Source organism: Labeo rohita, chromosome 1 (genome assembly GCF_022985175.1).
Source record: "Labeo rohita strain BAU-BD-2019 chromosome 1, IGBB_LRoh.1.0, whole genome shotgun sequence".
NCBI lineage: Eukaryota > Metazoa > Chordata > Actinopteri > Cypriniformes > Cyprinidae > Labeo > Labeo rohita.
The window spans coordinates 26,703,575-26,715,729 of record NC_066869.1 but is presented as its reverse complement, the minus strand read 5'-3'; the positions used below and the strand labels follow the sequence as shown (position 1 = coordinate 26,715,729).

Here is a 12,155-nt window from a genome sequence, read left to right as displayed (position 1 = left end):
CCTTGTTCCTAAGAAAACTTAAGTCAGGAAAAACTCCTCAGTGAAAACAGGCTTACAAAAGCTGTAATCATCTGTCATGAAAGTAAAATATAACTGGTGGCCGTTGCATTCCTAAATGTGCACTTAACTCACAGCACATGCAATAAACAAGTTCACCACATTCACTGTAAACTGAGCTGTTCTAAGGTGTGGAAAACATCGGATCACAAGCTGATTGCCTGAATGAAGTTCGTACTCGCTTTGAAATGCGCAGTGAAAACATTGATGAAGGAATTAAGCCATATTGTACTTTCGGTTTTAGTTAGTTTGAAAGATACTGTGCCAAAGCATGATGCCCCAAAACACAACTTTAAATACGTTTTATGTTAGAATATTTTAAAAATCTACAGCTTGTGCCCAGAAGACCTGTATAGTTTCATATCGTCATGTGACTATGATAATATCGAGACAGTTTTGCTATTGCGATACCACGATATTGCTATCATTATTACATCCCTAATTATCAATATTGATAACATTTCAGTATGTTTCTCCATATATTTTTCCGATTTTGAACTTCCAAAATGCAGTTTAATTGCGGCTTCAAACGATCCCAAATGCGGTTGTAAACGATCCCAGCCGAGGAAAAAGGGTCTTATCTAGCGAAAAGATCGGTTATTTTAATAAAAAAAAATACAATTTAAATACTTTTTAATCTCAAACTGAATTCCAATCATATTTTCTCCTTCAACTTCAAAAATAATTTCAAAATCATCCTACATCACTGCGGAAGTACCGACACAGTCTTTGCAAAGTGAACATGCAAAGATGATCAAGATTTGAAGTTGAGGGAGAACATAAGATGGGAGTTTTTCAACATACCTTAACTGTCATGAACCGGAAAAAAACAATCCAGGCAGAGTAAGACAAGACGAGCATTTGACATTAACAAGTATATAAATTGTATTATTTTTGTGAAAATAACCGATCGTTACGCTAGATAAGACCCTTTCTCCTCGGCTGGAATCGTTTACAACTGCATTTGGGATCGTTTGAAGCCGCATTTAAACTGCATTTTGGAAGTTCAAAATCTGAGCACCATACCATTATATAGAGAAAAATGCTGAAATGTTTTCCTCAAAAAACATACTTTCTTTACGACTGAAGAAAGAAAGACATGAACATCTTGGATGACAAGGGGGTGAATACATTACATGTGAATCTTTGTTTTGGAAGTGGACTTCTCTTTTAATATTTTTGTGTAAATGTATACTCTGTTAGGGTTCTTTGATCATTGCTGAATTAAAGTGGTTTATATTTTTAAAATAAGTATTTTATTGACAAACCTATGGCTTGGATTCTTGCCCTCCCGAGCCCTGCAGGCATAATGGTCATTCACTGTAATGCAAACACTAGATCGAAGAGCCAAAGCCTGAAGTGTCCCCTTAAGATTGACTAATTGTGGCACCTCAGGGTCTCCATCAGCTCAGCAGTATTGATCTCAGATGCTGTCAGCTCACTGTGGCCTTCATTAAAAATGATGTGAAGTCCTAAAGCTTGTGAATACTGTGGTGGTAAATGATGTTCATGTTGGTTTCTAATGAGGAAGTGCTTATGTTTGAGCTACGGCTTTGGAAAACGCTTGTGGTTGTACATCTGGCCTTCACCGTTTCGTGAACTTTTGCTACTTTAGAGCAGTCGAGAAAAGACAGGAAATGTAGGAGAGAAGGAGGTGGGAGAAGGGCTGTAATGGTGTACAAAATTAGTAGTTTTTACCTCAGTTTTGAAGTCACGTTGTATGTTTTAAGTGCATCATACTCATTAAACACTGGTTTAGTGAGTATGATGTGTGGTAACTAAGCTGATTTAAAGTGCTTGTACTTTTTGCTTCCATTTTATTTTGTTTATCTGTTTGATGCATAATTTAGGAGATTTGATTTCTGTCAGGATAAGCCAATATGCAAAAAGGAAATACTTGCATAACTTTCTAGCGTACAGACAAGGATAGCAAAGTTTTATTACTTTTAGGGTGTATTATTGTACTTAAATTGCTTCACTTCCTTGTTATTCCATTATCTATCTAGTATTTTATGGCTCTACAGTACGGATGTCTTCGCGATGGCCTGCTTTTCACTCCTTTCTTTGCAAATAAACAAAATATGTGTTTGCTACTACATTTAAATAAAGGCAAAATGTGTGAATATTAATTTGGTCATGCATGCGTTGCTTGGTAACCTGCTGCGAGCGTCCAGTCGAGTAATTGAATATTCATGAGCAACTTCTCAACTTGACAGCTGATTAGTTAAAAAGTTAAGCCTTCTGGGAGAACATCACGTAATAATTAATATTCATGATTAGTGCCGTTGCAGTAATTGTCTAAAGATATAAAACCCTAATAATCCATGAAGTTAAGCTTTTTAAATTCCAGCGTTTTAGTAAAGTGTATTCAATAGTATATTAGTTTAGTTTTAGTCTGATATGAGTACTCTTACTGAATTTGGTATTGTGACACCTCTGTATTTGTCTGCTTTAAAGTGTAATATTTTCTTTTTTGCTGTATTGATAATGCATTATATCAAGAAAGGACCACAAACTGTTAATTTTGTCTGTTTTGAGACAAGCCTGTCATTATTAGCCACCAATACTGAACGGGGTACTGAGAATGCAAATATGTAGGGGGGATTTTCCAGTGCTGGGATGATTCAGCAGCAAGCCTGACAAACAAGAACAAGGAGGGAGGGGGGGTAAGAATGAGGGAAGGAGGAAAATGGGAAAAAAAAAGTGAAGAGACCGAAAGAGACAAAGTGGCCCTGACAGCCTTGAGCTGCCTGCACTCAGAGAGAGTCAAATGCACCCAGTGAGTGAGTGGGTGTGTGTGGGTGTGAATGTGTGTGCGCACAAGCGATGTGTTTGTGTGCGTTTTACTGAATAACTGAAAGCAGAGTTTGAAGAGAGACTTGTACAAAAACACGCACAACCACCCAGTTAGCCGCACTCCACTGACCTTGAGAGTAGGCTGTTCAAAGAGGGATGGAAATAAAAATAAAAAGTCAGAGATAAAGAAAAGCTCTTTTAAAAGAACATAGACAAAAAGCTTTACAAGCTATCCTAGATGCCACATAAAAACCGAGACTCTGTCATGGATTAGTGGCACTTTCATTAGCGTCTTGTGTTCAGGGTTCCTCTCTACACTGTTCTGCACTTTCACACGGCCTGTGTAGGATGGCGGCCTTAACCTTGAACGGACCCTTTACAAAAACAAGCATTTAATACTCTCTCAAAGTAACATGGTCATCGTTCTTTTTTTAATTTGAAACTCATCTTCAGTCGATTTATCATTTTCAGTTAGTTTATTGTAAAATGTGACCATATAATACAAACTTAAACATTTTTAGCCCATATCTATTAGCTTTAAAATTAGCTAATTAATTAGCTAATCTGTGTTAATGTACTCCTAAGATCAGACTCCCAATCAGCGGTTTCTTCTCTCAGTAACACCTGTAGCTGATTCGCAAGGAGCAGTTCATTATAAGAAATGTGATTTAGCTTAAAGAGATAGTTCACCCAAAAATGAAAATTCTGTCATTAATTACTCAACCTCATGTCATTTCAATTCTGTAAGACCGTTCATCTTCAGAACACAAATTGAGATTTTTGATGAAATCTAAAAGCTTTCTTGACCCTGCATAGACAGCAATGCAACTGAAACGTTCAAGGCTCAGAAAGGTGGTAAAGACATTATTAAAATAGTCCATGTGACAGCAGTGGTTGAACTGTAATTTTATGAATCTTTGAGAATACTTTTTGTGTGCAAAGAAAACAAAAATAATGACTTTATTTAACAATTTCTTTTGCATTCTTCAAACAATTTCATGCTGTCTTTGAACTCATGGTTGTATGCGGTCACTCTTGTTTGCTGTCGCTGACTTTTAGCTTTGAAATCAATGGAAAATGTGTTTCTAATAATGCACTTACATTAGAGGTGTATTTGGAAAATGTTCATAATTGCAATGAGACCAATCTTTAAATCAAGTAGGGTGATAGAACTCAGAGTTAGCGATCAATTAATGGCGTAAACAGATTATAACAAATGATTATCCTGAGATCAGTCTCCCCATGTGTGTTCTGGAATATTTACAGTGGTGGCCAAAATGATTAGAACACTAGTATTTTCATTAGCTAAAAATGGCTTTAGTCAGTTATTTCTATCTTTTGCTGTAGTGTGTCAGTAGGAAATATCAGTTTACATTTCCAAACATTCATTTTGCTATTAATTGTAGTAATCCAGTGAGATTTTTGTCTGACAACAACTAGTGCTCCAAACAGAGATTTGATCTCATCATTATCCAATCTGTCTGGAATGACATGAAGAAACAGAACAAACTGAGACAGACTGAATCCAGAACTTTGGCAATGTCTCCAAGATGCTTCAAGAAACCTACCTGCAAAGCTACAGTACTGTTAAAAGTGAGGATGTAAAATGAGGATGCTGTCAAAAATAATGTCATGAATAGGTTTCTTTATCAATTAACTTCTATTAACTAAATTATATCAACATTTGGTGTGAGCATCCTTTGCATTTAAAGCAGCTTTTGCCCTAGGTGCACTTGCACGTAGTTTTTCAGGTAGTTTTGCAGGTAGGTTTCTTGAAGAATCTTGGAGTCTTTGCCACAGTTCTTCTGTATTTAGTCCATCTCAGTTTGTTCTGTTTCTTCATGTCATTCCAGACAGACTGGATGATGATGAGATCAGATCTTTGTGTGGAGCATTGACTGTTGTCAGACTCCTTGTGCAAAGAAAAATCTCACTGGATTATTACAATTAATGGCAAAATGAATGTGCAAACGGCAAAATGAATGTGCAAACAGCAAAACATAGAAATAACTGATTTAAAGCCATTTTAGCTGGTGAAAATACTAGTGTTCTAATCATTTTGGCCACCACTGTATTCTATAAATATTCCAGAACACAAAAGTCATCGATTTAAGTATGAAATAATCACAAGAAAATAGATGGATGGATGGATAAATATAAATATAAATGTTTTTTTGTTTTGTTTTGTTTTTTTCACATCCAATATAACTTCCAACCACAGCATTGCTTTTTCCCCATTTCGTTTGATCAATTCATCAGCCTGTGGAGAGGCTTTCACAATACTAATTTGTTTTGTACAAGGATGGTTTCAGTAAAAGCTCTTGATTAAAACAGTGCTGCCCTGAGCTTGATCTGATCTTAAGTGTGAAGCTCGGTGATAATCACTGCTCTTTCTTTCTACAGATTCTGCGAAGATCTCTCACCAAGTAAATGTGCCAGGGGGTCTGGTGGTGGATATGGCCCCTAGTGGAGGGCCAGGTGGAGCCTTAGGGGCTTCTGCCCTGGCCAACCTGCCTCCCCCCTACCAGCCTGTCAGCATCAGACCCTTGGGGTCCTCCTCCAGTCTGGATGAGCCTCAGGACTACCTTTGGCTGCTTAACTGTGAGAGCAAGAAACCTGAGCCTAACAGGTAAGACTTGTAATGAGTCACACAACGCCTGGGGTATGTGTATATTGGCTATTTTAGAACATGGCTCATCCAATATTTTGTAACGTAGGGCTGTTACTGTTTTGAGTCTGTTGTTTTTAAAATAAGCTGTTATATAATATGGAAACCACTCCTATTAAGACGCTTCAGGATATTCAGGTGCTGTGGGTAAAGACCTGGATATATGGGGCTCATTGTATGTATTTGTGTGTGTGGTGTAGTCCAGTGGTTCCTCTTGCTCTAGGAGAGGAGGAGCAGGAATACCTGCTTTTGGAGGAGTGTGAGAGCAGGAGCGCTCTTCCTGACTGTCAGTGAGTGAAGAGCATCAGTGTGAAGAATACAATACTAAACGATACACACACATATGGCCAGAAGCCAAAAACAATAATTTTAACTGAAAGTCTGCACACTATAACAACTTACTAAAATATATATTGTACTGAGATTTGACTAAAATGAATTGGTATGTTTCTTTGCGTTCAGTGCTTAGAGATGTTCACTTCCAGAACAAAAATTTACAGATAATTTACTCATCCCCTTGTCATCCAAGATGTTAATGTCTTTCTTTAGTTGTAAAAAAAAGTTTTTTGAGGAAAACATTTCAGGATTTCTTTACATATAGTGGACTTTAATGGTGCCCCCAAGTTTGAACTTCTAAAATGCAGTTTAAATACGGCTTCAAAAGGGTTTTAAATGATCCCAGCCGTGAAACGATTGGTTATTAAAAAACAAACAACAAAAAAAATATATATATATAATTTGTATGCTTTTTAACCTCAGATGCTTGTCTTGCTCTGCGTGAACAGCGTGAACAGCGTGTATATATCCTTTTGTAAACACTGGGTCAGTACTTCTGCAGAGATGTAGGACGATTTTGAAGTTGGAGGAGAAACTGAGATGGGAGTTTTTCGACCTACTCTTAACTGTTGAATACACAGAACCGGAATACACAGACTTCACGCAGAGCTAGACAAGACAAGCATTTGAGGTTAAAAAGTATATAAATTGTCAATTGTTCCTCCTCTTCCTCGGCTGGAATTGTTTAGAGCCTTTTGAAGCTGCATTTAAACTGCATTTTGGAAGTTCAAACTCGGGGGCATCATAGAAGTCCACTATATGAAGAGAAATTCTGAAATGTTTGCTTCAAAAAACATTTTTTTTGCAACTGAAGAAAAAAAGTCATGAACATCTTGGATGACAAGGGGGTGGATAAATTATCTGTAAAATTTTTGTTCTGGAAGTGAACTTCTCCTTTTAAAGGAGTGTGCATGCATAGTTTGAACCAGGGCTTGTGTGAAATGTGACGTGCATGGTTGTATTTGGCACTAACCTTGTCAGTTGTAGTTTTATAGCAAAAAGTTTATTACATGGCTTTCTGGAATACTTGATAACATTGGCCAGTCATTGCATTCTGTGGTCAAATATTGTGTAATGATCGTTAAACTATATTTGACCGTTGTTTTTGGAACCACATGTCTGACATTAAACTAGTAGAGTGTTGTCTCTTTGTTCTATCACAATTGTTTTATTAAATCAATATTTTGTCTTTTCTTTTATAAAGGTGCATTTGGTAGTGAGCATAGTTATCATTGCTGTTCTTCATGTACTTTAACGTACAATTGCATACTGCAAAACTGCCTCAGAGTTTTATGTAAATTACGCTGATGTTAGTGATGCTTTTACACTTTGCACCAAACTCTGGGATGCATCTTTACTTGCCAAGTTGCTGTGTAATAAGCAGGATAATATAGTTGGCTGGTCAATATTGCAATATAAACCACTTCAGGGTTCAATTATTATGCAGTAATGACCAACTGACTATACATTATCTTTTACAGGCCAGTTAATTAAAGGGTTAGTTCACCAAAAAATGAAAATTCTGTCATTAATTACTCACCCTCATGTCATTTCAAACCCGTACGACCTTTGTTTATCTTCAGAACACAAATTAAGATATTTTTGATGAAATCAGAGGTTACTGACCCTGTGTAGACAGCAACACTACTACTATGTTCAAGGCCCAGAAAGGTAGTAAGGACATTGTTAAAATAGTAAAATTTGGTTCAACCTTAATTTTATGAAGTAATATTACCTTCTGTGTGCAAAGAAAACATGGATGTCACATGGACTATTTTATCGAAGTCCTTACTACCTTCCTTGGCCTTTAACATGGTAGTAGTGTTGCTGTCTATGCAGGGTCAGAAAGCTCTTAGATTTCATCATAAATATGTTAATTTGTGTTCTTAAGATGAACAAAGGTCCTACGGGTCTGGAACGACATGGGGGCGAGTAATAATGACTTTATTTTTTATTTTTGGGTGACCCGTCTCTTTAAAAACACAAGGACTAATTCATACTGCGATTTTCATAATGACGAAACTTATTTGCAGGCAGCATGATATCACAAATAACGTGGTATGTGTTTGAAGGGGTGTTTTTGTCTTTGTATTGATGAGAAGTTTGTTTTAATTTTTAAGCTGGCATTTGTTTCAGTTAGTTAACTTATAATCTGTATCTCATGCATGGGCTTCTTTACAGGGCCCATGGCGAATGCTCCAAGTCTACCTCCTCCGAACCCGACTGTAATGACAACCTCCCTTCCCACCACACGCCCACCTCCTCCTCCTCCAAGCACGCCTCGGTCAATGGTTTCTTTCCTACCCAGCATGCCGCTGGGCTCTATGATTCTCCTCCTTCACGCGGACACTCGTTGTCGGCCGACTCGCAGGGCCTGTACCACCTGCCCCGAAGTTACTCTCAGGACACTGTGCTGCTACCGAAGTCGGCGTCCTCTACTTCCGCTACTGACGGTGAGCCCGGTGAACTCTATGTCTTTAACACGCCTGGTCGTAAACCCTCTTTAGAGGCCCAGTTTCGGAACTTATCAGTTAGCTATGATATTCCACCAACACCTGGAAGTAACTGCACCTACCAGGTTCCCCGTACAGCTGGGGTGGAGGCTGTTTCAGGGGCCACAGATGTGGTACCGCCCCCTCGTCCGCCTAAGCCTTTACTGACCACAGGAGCAGTCCCACCTGAGCGGTCACCCACGGACACGTATGTGGTGCCACGGTCAGTGTCTGAGACTGACGGGAATTACTGCGTGCCATCTAGTACAGGAGGGAATAAAGCACTAAGGAGCAACACCATTGGTACAGTGGATTCTTCACGTCTGCGTAAAGGTAGGAGAATATCAGGTATTTCAGTCACCTGTGATATATTACCATCACTATGAAAGCAACAGTGCAGTAATAATACAAGCTCAAAATCCCAAGTAGTGTAATGGTTTAGAATCTGAACTTCAACTTGTGGACTGCTTTTATTGTTTATTGGCCTTTACTGCCTATATATTATATACAGTTGAGGTCAAATGTTTACTATTTTACCAAAATAGAGGGATCATACAAAATACGTGTTATTTTTTTGATTAGAACTGACCTGAATAAGATATTTCACATAAAACACAGACTAGAAAAAATAATAGTTGAATTTATAAAAATGACCCTGTTCATAAGTTTACATACACTTGATTCTAAAAACTGTGTTGTTACCTGAATGATCTTCAGCTGTGGTTTGTCCTGAACAGTTAAACTGCCCACTGTTCTTCAGAAAAATGATCATCTTTTCACAACTATTACAGAAGGTTTCTGAAGCATCATGTAAACTTTTGACCTCAACTGTATATATACTGTATTAGGCAGTAAATCAGTATATCTAAATGATTTCTAAACGATCTTGTGACGCTGAAGACTGGAGTAATTGCTGCTGAAAATTCAGCTTTCATCATAGGAGTAAATTGCATAAACGGTTATTTAAAATTGTAACAATATTTTTCAATTTTACTGTTCTTGCTGTATTTTTGACCAAAAAAAGCCTTGCTGAGCTTACGAGACTTTTTTTTTTTCAAAAATGTTTAAAAAAAAAATCGTACCATCCTCAAACTTCTAAACAGTAGTGTATAATAATTGTTTACATTATAAATGATTGGGGCTGGTTGACTTTGCTTACATTTTTGAACTATTGTAATTACTACATGTTTTCAAATCTTCATTGCGCATATTTGACAGATATGGTAAGCGGCCTGTAACAAAGCGGATAAAGGACTAATATAAACATGTATAAATAATGGGAAGGGCACCACTTTGGTGTTTTTTTTCTTCACAGTTTGCCAGTGTGATTGAGATATATGAAAAAGCACTAAAATGTAGCCCACTGTTGTTGTTGTTGTTGTTGTTTTTAATTAATTAATTAAAATAATAAATGAATTAAAAAATATATATAAATTAAATTAATTAATTTTACAATTCATAAGCAGGTACAATATAAATATTAAAGTCTGTATTGTGGGTATCTTGATTTTTCTTGACCCTAAATCCTGATTTTATTGACTTTTTCTTATTTTCTGGCTAATCTTTCACTCAGGATATTTTAATAGGAGGCCATCAAGCTGTTTGTGCTGAACAATGGGTCATGTAGTCATGAGTGGGTCCCTCTAGTGTTGTTTGGTGGTATTGTGATATTGAGATTGTTTACGTACACTCCCTTCTGCACATATGCCTCCATAATAATGCACAACTATATAATAAATCAATGCACTTACACAGCAAGGATGGAACAATTGAGAAAAAAAGGAAGAAGAGACTAATATTCTGCAAGAATGCATAAATTTGGTCAAAAATGAATGTGAAGATATACTGATTACAAAAGATTTCTGTTTTAAATAATGCTGCTCTTGTGACACTGGAGACTGGAGTAATGGCTGCTGAAAATTCAGCATTGCCAACACAGGAATAAACTACATTTTAAAATGCATTAAATCTAGAAATTTTACATAATAATAGTATTACTGTTTTAAAATATCTTATTGATAACAATAAATGCAGCTTTGGTCAGCATAAGAGAGGTGGTTCTGTGACTTTTTTTCTTCTTCTTTTGACTGCATTAATTTATTTTGTTTTTGTTTTTTTTTAACAGATTACGGATCTCAAGACTGCTATGATATACCCCGTCCCTTCCCCCCAGATAAAAGTTGCTTTGATTTTAATGAAAGCATGAACAACTATTTTGTAAGTTTTCCTAATGAATAAGCTTTATCTATTTTAAGGCTTGGCCCTGTCTTGTAAGAATCCTCAACAGTTTCTTTCCTGTTCTTGGATGCATGTAGAAAAATAAAGGCATGGTGCCAGTAGGAGCTGAAGAGATGGATGAGAACTATGTGCCCATGACTGTCCACTCTTCCTCACATCACCGCTCCGGCAGCCTGTCAGAACCCATTCAGGAATCAAACTATGTGCCCATGACACCGGGCACAGTGGAGTTCTCTTCCCTCGGAAAACAGGTGCCCCCTCCAGCTCACATGGGCTTCCGCTCCAGCCCCAAGACCCCACCACGTAGACCGGTGCACATCCCCGAATGCCAACCGCCACCAGTAGACCGCAACCTCAAACCTGACCGTAAAGGTGAGTCCTGAGGTTTGTTTCGTTTGTGGTGTGTGATTATAGTTGAGGAGGAGTTCTGTTAATGTGTACAGCGCTTGCATCTCTTCAGCAACTCTCATTACCACCTTTATTACTAACAGGTGCCGGCCCATGCTTATGAAACATTTCGTCCACATAAACCTTTAATTGAGTTCTCAGGCTGCAGTCATAACTCGCATTACGGATCTTTCAACTCGCTTAGCGAACTAGTCCGCACTGCTGTTTCAATGACCTTTGCGTTTTAATCGTTAGCATGTGACCTCACAAATAAAAGAAGCTATTGTCTACAGACTCCGAGCTCGGGGTATGAGGGAGCCTGTCTGCGCCGTTAGCCTGGAGCGGTCACCTCTGTCCCCATTGTGCCTTAGTGAAAGACCTCTTTGATGGCCAGACCTGCGAGGGGAATTTCAATCTGGTCTGAGAGAAAAAGGGGACGTGCTGAACGTTGCACAAGCGGGCCGAAACATCAGTAGCCAGCTGGGACAGCACTATTGATCTAAACATTAATGGCAGCAGCTCTCTGCGCTCATCCGAAACCATCGTGTATCTTCAATTACGTGTTACTGTTTCCAAGCGCTGGCTAATGCAAGAGACAGCAAGTTACATGCAAAGGAGAGGCACCACTTGGCCAGAACTATGTGGAAACCTGTGTAATTAACAGATTTGGTGATTTCAGTGACACCCATGACTAGCAAGTGCATAAAATCAAGCAGCAATGCTTTTTAGTGGAGAAAAAAAAAAAAGTATATATATACAGCGATCTACCACTCCACATTAAACAGCACCAAAACGGCATTTATTATTTGAATACTGTAATTAAACGGGCGGAATATAAATCATGAGACTGTGCTTCATATGAAAAGTAACTAAGCACAAAGCTTATTGCAGTGTATTGAATGGGAGGCGCGTTAGAATGTTCCATTCATTAACTGAAAACAGGCTAGGCTAATTGATTTTTGGGATTTAAGTTTCATAAAAATGAGAATCGATTAATCGAGAAATCAACACTTTTTTATCCAGACCTAACATATTTATAAGTAAACGAAATCAGAAACTTTATTTGCACCTTGATTTTTGTACACTATACATGTTACATGTACTTACTGTAGTAATACCATTAAATTATACAAAATTCCTAAACCAAACCCTACTTATTTGTAATTTCATTGTAACCAAAA

At 37.7% G+C, this 12,155-nt stretch overlaps 1 protein-coding gene across 10 annotated transcripts in view; it reads left to right on the top strand.

The window, feature by feature from the left end:
• Window positions 1–12,155, top strand: part of gab1 (GRB2-associated binding protein 1) — an 85,885-nt gene that overhangs the window by 60,770 nt on the left and 12,960 nt on the right. For all 10 annotated transcript variants that reach the window (XM_051115555.1, XM_051115537.1, XM_051115547.1 and 7 more), the window contains 4 exons: window positions 5,257–5,482; window positions 8,039–8,682; window positions 10,475–10,566; window positions 10,665–10,959. In XM_051115555.1, the coding sequence (XP_050971512.1) occupies window positions 5,257–5,482; window positions 8,039–8,682; window positions 10,475–10,566; window positions 10,665–10,959 (1,257 nt within the window). The remainder of the gene's footprint in view (window positions 1–5,256; window positions 5,483–8,038; window positions 8,683–10,474; window positions 10,567–10,664; window positions 10,960–12,155) is intronic.